General features: G+C 31.4%; 1 protein-coding gene across 1 annotated transcript; it reads left to right on the top strand.

The window, feature by feature from the left end:
- The first annotated feature begins 743 nt into the window (after nucleotides 1-743).
- On the top strand, nucleotides 744-6,268 carry LOC106670683. The gene is made up of 5 exons (XM_014401206.2): nucleotides 744-919; nucleotides 993-1,137; nucleotides 1,468-1,616; nucleotides 4,056-4,185; nucleotides 6,018-6,268. The coding sequence occupies exons 1-5, from the start codon at nucleotides 883-885 to the stop codon at nucleotides 6,226-6,228; spliced, it is 672 nt and encodes a 223-aa protein (XP_014256692.1). The 5' UTR covers nucleotides 744-882; the 3' UTR covers nucleotides 6,229-6,268.
- The last annotated feature ends 963 nt before the right edge of the window (nucleotides 6,269-7,231 follow it).

Raw genomic sequence — 7,231 nt, 5'->3', positions numbered from 1 at the left:
GAAAATTGTTAAACAGGCAACTCTTCAAAATAGTTTCACATGTTAGTTACAATATCACTGAATCAACAAATAAAATGATACCTAAAATAGGTTGTTATAAGTTCTTATGGACGGACATATTACATACACAAACCCTTAACTAAATATGAACAATTGTCAAAACGAGTTCCCCACTAAAGATGGCGCAATGCTGAAACACGTTTGAATAATTCAACAAATCCGCGAGCGAAGACGGACCCAATAAGTGACCCTATGCCGGTTTACCATGAATTGTCAAAATGTTTAAGTGATGTCCTGCTGAAGGATTTAGATCAAAATACCTACAGCCGCAGCAGACAAAAATATAATAACAAAACATGGTCAATTTTAAAAGAAAGCTGTTGTAAAAAGAAAATTGAGTCAATACAGAAGTTTCATGCGCAATGCATATCAATCTCTAAATCTTAATCAATTTTTTTGTTGGCTTCATTTATATGAAAGGGGCAAAACTGCAGCTAAGTTGAAAAATATGTATTTTGGAAATACTTAGGAAATAATAGGAATGAACTAAAAATAATAATAATATTGTTTTGCATATGCACCAAATGTATAATTAATAATGTTAAATCATTATATTTTTATTGTCAACTAAATATAGTAATATACAATGGGTGATGAAAAGTTAGAATTTTTTATTTTTAACAAAGTAAAAAGGCCCTTAGCCTCCCTAGGGTTCAATTTCCTCTTAAGATAAGCCCCCAACGACAATCCCACACATCTCAAAGGGGGAAGCTTCCTGTTTTGTGGTAAATCATATTTCTGTTAAATTAGGGGAAAATTATACGAGTGACAAGCGACAGATATTTGATCATTTGCTCAGTAAAATATCGACAGAAAATAAAAATGAGACTAATTTTTAAAATTGTAGGTTTATTCATTTGTAAGTATTTTAAGCTCAATGTCCGTTGTATATCAGTTAGGATTAATTATTTAAATTGGTTTTACCAACACAGTTATTGCGGATGTAAATAGCACTGCTTTTGATGATATCATCGGTTGCAGTACGGGCTTGGCAGAGATATGTTTCAGGGGTTTTTTCACATCGCTTGTAAGCCTTTCTGAAGAGCACAGCGAAGACAATATCTCTGATATATGCAGGTATGGAATAAAATTATATATATAAAAATACAGTTGTTTGTTTAATATTGTGTGTGTATATTATTATGCATATTGTTTTGAAAAATTGAAATAAATTCTTTTATGAGAGAAAGTCTTGAAGTTTAGTTAACTCTCATTTTAAAATGATAATTTCAGTATTTTCTCATAGAAATCCTTAAATTGCATGTTGATAGTATTTGGCTCTTGTATTTTTATATTTGAAAAGACAAGAACACTTGATATCCTTTGAGCTCCATTAAATGCATTTTTTTTAGAGTGAAGATCAGTTCTTCATTAATTTGACGAGAAATAATGTTTGATATTTTGCAGTACGACTGATGAAAGAATTTCTTGTGCCAGTAATATTATAGATAGTGATTGCAATATTAAAGATGGGAGAGCTAATTTCGACAATTGGGTTCAAGGTCTGACATCAGTTTATAATTACTTATGCATCGAGAGCAGACATTCATTAAACGGTAAGATAAAAAAATTCTCATTTCCTTGCATGCAAATTATGTAATTGTAGCACAACATATTTTCTATGAGTTAAATCAAGGACAGAATGAATATTTGAATAAAATTTTAAATTCAGACAAAAAACAGCTTAAGTAACACATTCTCGTAGATTATTATTTGATAAATTAGTTATGTATGACATTTTTGAAACTTTCAAGTTTTATTTCCGTTGAAACATTTTTTTTTTGTTAACACTGACATAATAGAACAAACATTAATAATTATTGAGTATTTTTGTTTGATTCAAGAATGTTTGGATTTTTATAGGACAAGACCATCAGCATTCGTTTCATTTTGTTCAGATGGTCTAAAAAAGCTAAATTGTTTTCTAAATTTCTTAAAATCAATTTTTTTTAATGTATTAGTATAAACAAATGGTATGATTTCTAGACAAATTCATTTTGACCAACCTTATACAAAAAGTGTGATGAAAATTATAAGTAGCCTAGTTTGTATGAAATTGCATATTCTTTTCACTGACATTCTGACTGTATGACTTCTGTGGTACAATGATTCAAATTGAATTCAAGAATATTGCAAATTTGAAATATTTTTTTACTTAAAAAAGTAAAAATGAATTAGGCAACTAAGAACACAAGAGGAAAAAAAGAACCTAAAATTTGATTCGGATTTCAGGACAAATATACTGCTACTATATAATTCTCTTGCAAAGATACTTATCTTTTTTGAGACCCCAATTTCCAAAACTTCTAGGTGCAGTTTGTTGCCTTTTCCTGAAAAATGTATTTTTCTAAATTAGTAGGTTGTTAAAATAGGGGGCCTCATTTGAAACACAAAAATAGCCAGACATTCTTCTTTCATATTTTCAACCTAGTAAACTTAAAAAATAAATAAATAAAAATGCTGAAAGTGGGAACTCCATTTTCTTCTAAAGTAGCGCATTGGGTTTTTCCTTTTAATTAAAACAAAAATTAGTAAAATCCCCCTTAATTCAGGAATTATATTACATGAAAAATAAAAAAATAAACATGAACAAATTGATAAAACAATGGATTGACTGAATTAGGGAAAATGAATGAGATCGTAAATGGAAATAATAAAGTTGTTATACAGGAAAGCTCCAACAAGTATTAAAGTACAAATATTTGTTAAGTGATAAGCCTTGCAGTTGTACAGAAACTAGAACTTTGAAATCTATCCCATTGCCAATTTTAATTCAGAACATAAGTTTAATTATTTATTTGTATAATATGTATTAAAGCAAAAAGAAAAAATACTAGGTTAAAGAAATAAATTATTAGTCGGATGACTTCTCTCACATTCATGCTACATGTTTTAATATTTTTAGTGCAAATTATATTGCATATTTGTGAGTCTTTTAGTGCATATTAAAGGCATATTTGTGGGAGGGGGGTTAATACATAATATTATGGCATATTTGTGAGTTTATTTTTTTATGTGTTAAAAATATGCCGTATTATTAAGGGATATTAGTGGGGGGTTTTTAAAACTACATATTATTGTGTGGTGATTAGTGAACGTTAATCGATAATTATTCAGAAATCGTGAGATGCGGTCTGATAATAAACATAAAACAGCAATATCGCACTGGCACTTTCAACACGACACGCAAGAATGGCACAATTACACAGAAGACAAACACTTTGAGTGAGTAGAAATACTTTGATTGAATATAAAAATAAATAAAAAATATATTTTGCATTGTATAAATTCACTCTTTTCCACATCCTACATGTATTTGCTAAATGTAAACAATGTTTGTAAATCCCAGGCCCTGAAGATGATCTCAATAAAGATCGAAACGTTGGCACAAAAAAGAAAATGTTTTTCTGAAACCTACGTCACACCAGACCACATCTCACGAGTTCTGAATAACTACATATTATTATGGCGTATTTATGAGTTTTTTTAAAGTACATATTATTACAGGATATTTATGAGTTTTTTAGTGTTTTATGGCAATTTTTAAAAAAAAATTTTAGTGCATATTATTAAGGCATATTTGTGAGGGTTTTTGAAGTATATATTATTATGGAATATTTGTAGGTTTTTGTGTATTATCATGGCATATTTGTGGATTTTTTGTGTATTTTATTATGGCATATTGGTGGGTTTTTTAAGAGCATATTATTATAGCATATTTGTGGGGGTTTGATACATATTAAATGGCTTATTTGCAGATTTTTATTGCATTTAAATCTGGGCTCTACTTTAAGTAATATTGCATAAATAATAATTTTTCTACTTAACAATTCTACTACTAACTCATTTTGTTCACTTTTATTAATAATATGATTTATAACTGCAAAAATGGGGATTCTGTTGGGAGTATAAACAGCACCTTCATGTCAGAAATTACTTTACTTTAATGAAAATTTTACATCCAATTATTACTGAGTACATTTATCACTTTTTAGATATGTTAATGACCTACAATGGCGAGAGATGTTTTGACTTGATAAATTACATTCAATGTGTTGAACATAAAACGAGAGTGACTCATATTATCGATCTTCTTCATGTCTCACTAGATGTCAATGAATGCAAGTAAGTATTTAATAATAAATGTATCTTACGTATTGCATACAAAAGTTACAGGTGATTAAAATAAATAACAACTTGGTACAATTTAAAAAAAAATCTATTATGAGTTTTTGTGATGAAGAATGATTGAAACGTTTCTGTATTTGTGAAGAAAATTTAAATATTCTCATCCAACAAACAAAATGATATTTTCAATGCATCTAAATCAGTGAGTCTCATAGTGACAACATACCTTGGAAAACATGGATGATGTGTCATTTTCTGAGCATATAAAAGAAGCTGAAGCTGGTGTACTGCAATTTTAAGCTCAGCTAAGAATCTTGGCTTTAGTATGTAAGCTGACTGTATGAAGAAAACAACCTAGCAGTTTTAAAATGTATACTCATGATTGAACTCCTCAGTAGTTGATAAATTTATATTAAGCCTTTGTGGACGATGATACTGATCCAGATGTGAAAATAAAGTCCAAAGAGTATGTACGGACTCTCAAAACACTTCTTCATTTTAAAGGACTGACATGATATGTGCAAAGTAGATTTAGAAGCATGTGCTAAAAATACTTCATATGTTTCATGTGTGAACCTAGAGCATTTTCAGGCTATAGAAGTTCAGGAATGAAAAATCCTTAGGACCTACTCACACGGAGATATTCAATCTCTGAGCGACTGAGGAATTCAGCAATCAAGAGACCCGTCATTCAAGTCTTCCAGTCTCCTAGTTGCATTCATACTACTGTCATCTGCGATGAATGGCAATATTATTACTTAGTAAATTCACTAGTTTCGTGGTCCGCTTGACCAATTAATATATTTCAATTAATTTAGGTTTTTAGTTGAGATAAAAAAGTCAGTGTCACGAGTGGGATTCGAACCTCGATCAACTCAGACACTAACTTCCCATCTCAACTCCACCTTTTGAATTTTGTTAAATGCCAGTTTTGAAAAATGGCAAAAAGGAGGGAAAACTCAAAAGGTGGGGTTGAGATGGGAAGTTAGTGTCTGAGTGGATCGAGGTCACGACAGCTCAAGTGGTAGAGCAGCGGCGTATCTAGCCGAAGATCGTGGGTTCAAATCCCACTCATGACACTGATTTTTTTATCTCAACTAAAAACCTTAATTAATTGAAATTATTAGTTAGTGTTCAATTTAAAAATTTGTGGCAGAAGTGGAAAAATTTCTGGCATTATACAGTTACAAGTTGAAAGGAATAATTTACAATTTATAGTATTTTCAATGTAAGGATGTACCAAAAAAATTTTCACTTTTATCTCTCTGTACAGTGGTAATAATGATAGTGAATAATGATATCATTATTATAAACACTAGGTATTGTATAGGGGGTTGAGTACACAATGAAGTGCACTAAATAAGTACTTCAGCATTGCGAAAAATGATTAATTTTTTATTCAAACCACAAACAACTTGGCAATATGGGCTACTCGAGTCGAGTCTTGTCTGTTTGAAGGTGAAGGGCCACTTGAGTAGTGATTGTCAGGCAGCTGGAGACCAGTTCTGTGTATCCCTGCGTGAGTAGGCCCTTAGGCAAATGTTGGGTGCAAGAAAGATAGTGACGCACCTGATTATATTAGATGGATACGGGGCATGAGAAAGACCCCTTGATGAAATGGTATGACGGACACCCTGTCTCATTAGTATGAAAATAAGAAGGTGGAAGCCAGATCAGATTGTGAATCCCTAGTTGTTTCTGTGCTCTACAGTCATTGTAAAAGTAATATAAAAACAAGAAAAAACACTACCCAACTGTCAAATGATTTGTTTTAAACATATATTTTACAGTTTAATACTTTTTTGAACTAAAAGTTGTTATAATTTTAGTTGGATACTAATTGCTTTTACAACGTGTGGCACTAATTCAATTAATCGAGATAGCCACTGTGATGAAGAGAAGATTGAACACACATTGAATGAAATAGTGCAGATCTTTATACAGCAAACAAGATGTACTAATATTTGCTCAAATTCCTCAAGATTTCACATCTCCATTGAGTTTATGCTTCTATTATTTATTTTTGTGAAATTGTTATAGAGTTATTCACGTTTTATATTTGTAAATAAACAATTTAAAATTTGCCTATTAAAAAATTCTATGTGCACTCAAGGTTGTAAGTCAATTTTTTTAAAAACAAGGTAAGTACTTTAAGGATCAAATATTTCATCAAACATTACAGCAATAAGACATAAGAAAAGACATACTCAATCAGCAGTAAATAAGCAAATAAAAAGCAGCTTTTCTTCTTATAAGACTCATAGTTCATCAATGGACTCCTCAATCAGTTTCTGCCAGTCGTTCCTGTTCATGCCACATGGCCAGCCCAATGCAGCCTACTCAGATTGATCACTATAGACCACAGAAAACCAACATCTTTTACACATTAAACCCTCCCAGTAGGTATGCATATTCGTAGACTTTTTTCCAAAAGTTATCAATAGTTTGTTGGTCTTGACCCAAACTTCTTTACTCCTGCTGTGACTCTGAACTTTTCAGTCATCCGATCAGAAAAAATTAAAGGGGTGAGGAAAATTTTAAAGAAAACAAATGCATGAGTGAGAGAGGGCAAGTGTATAAAGAAAAGAGTGAAAGAGAGAGAAAAGGAAAGAGTAAGAGAGAAAGTAAATAAGTGTGCGAGTGAGAGTTAGAGTGAATGAGTGAGAGGGAAAGAAAGTTAGTGAGTGATTGAGACAGAAAGTTTGTGAGAGGGAGAGAGAAGTGAATGAGAAAGAGATAGAGAGAATGAGTGGGAGAATGAAAGTGAATAAATAAGACAGAGAGAAAAGGAAAGTGAAGGAGAGAGAGAAAGTGAATGAATAAAAGAGAAAATTAGTGAGTGTGCGAGAGAGAAAGAAAAATGAGAGGGAAAGAGAGAGAGAGAGTGAAGAAGAAGGGAAAGTGAGTGATTGAGAAAGAAAGTTTGTGAGAATGAGAGAGTGAATGAGAGAGAGGGGGAGGAAGTGTGTGCAAGCAGGAAAGAGATAAAATGAATTAGGGAGAAAGGGAAAGATTGAGAAAGTGAGTGAGTGTGAAAGCAAGA

The sequence above is a fragment of the Cimex lectularius genome, unplaced genomic scaffold (assembly GCF_000648675.2).
Source record: "Cimex lectularius strain Harlan isolate CLEC.00 unplaced genomic scaffold, Clec_2.1 scaffold235, whole genome shotgun sequence".
NCBI lineage: Eukaryota > Metazoa > Arthropoda > Insecta > Hemiptera > Cimicidae > Cimex > Cimex lectularius.
The sequence above is the reverse complement of the archived record's forward strand: the minus strand, read 5'-3'. Positions and strand labels throughout refer to the sequence as shown.

Bases quoted from the DNA above. Each gene is read 5' to 3' on its own strand.
- LOC106670683 (XM_014401206.2), top strand. From the start codon at position 883: ATGAGACTAATTTTTAAAATTGTAGGTTTATTCATTT. The intron at 920-992 runs GTAAGTATTTTA...TTACCAACACAG, and splicing joins AATTGTAGGTTTATTCATTT to TTATTGCGGATGTAAATAGC. The intron at 4,186-6,017 runs GTAAGTATTTAA...TTATAATTTTAG, and splicing joins CTAGATGTCAATGAATGCAA to TTGGATACTAATTGCTTTTA.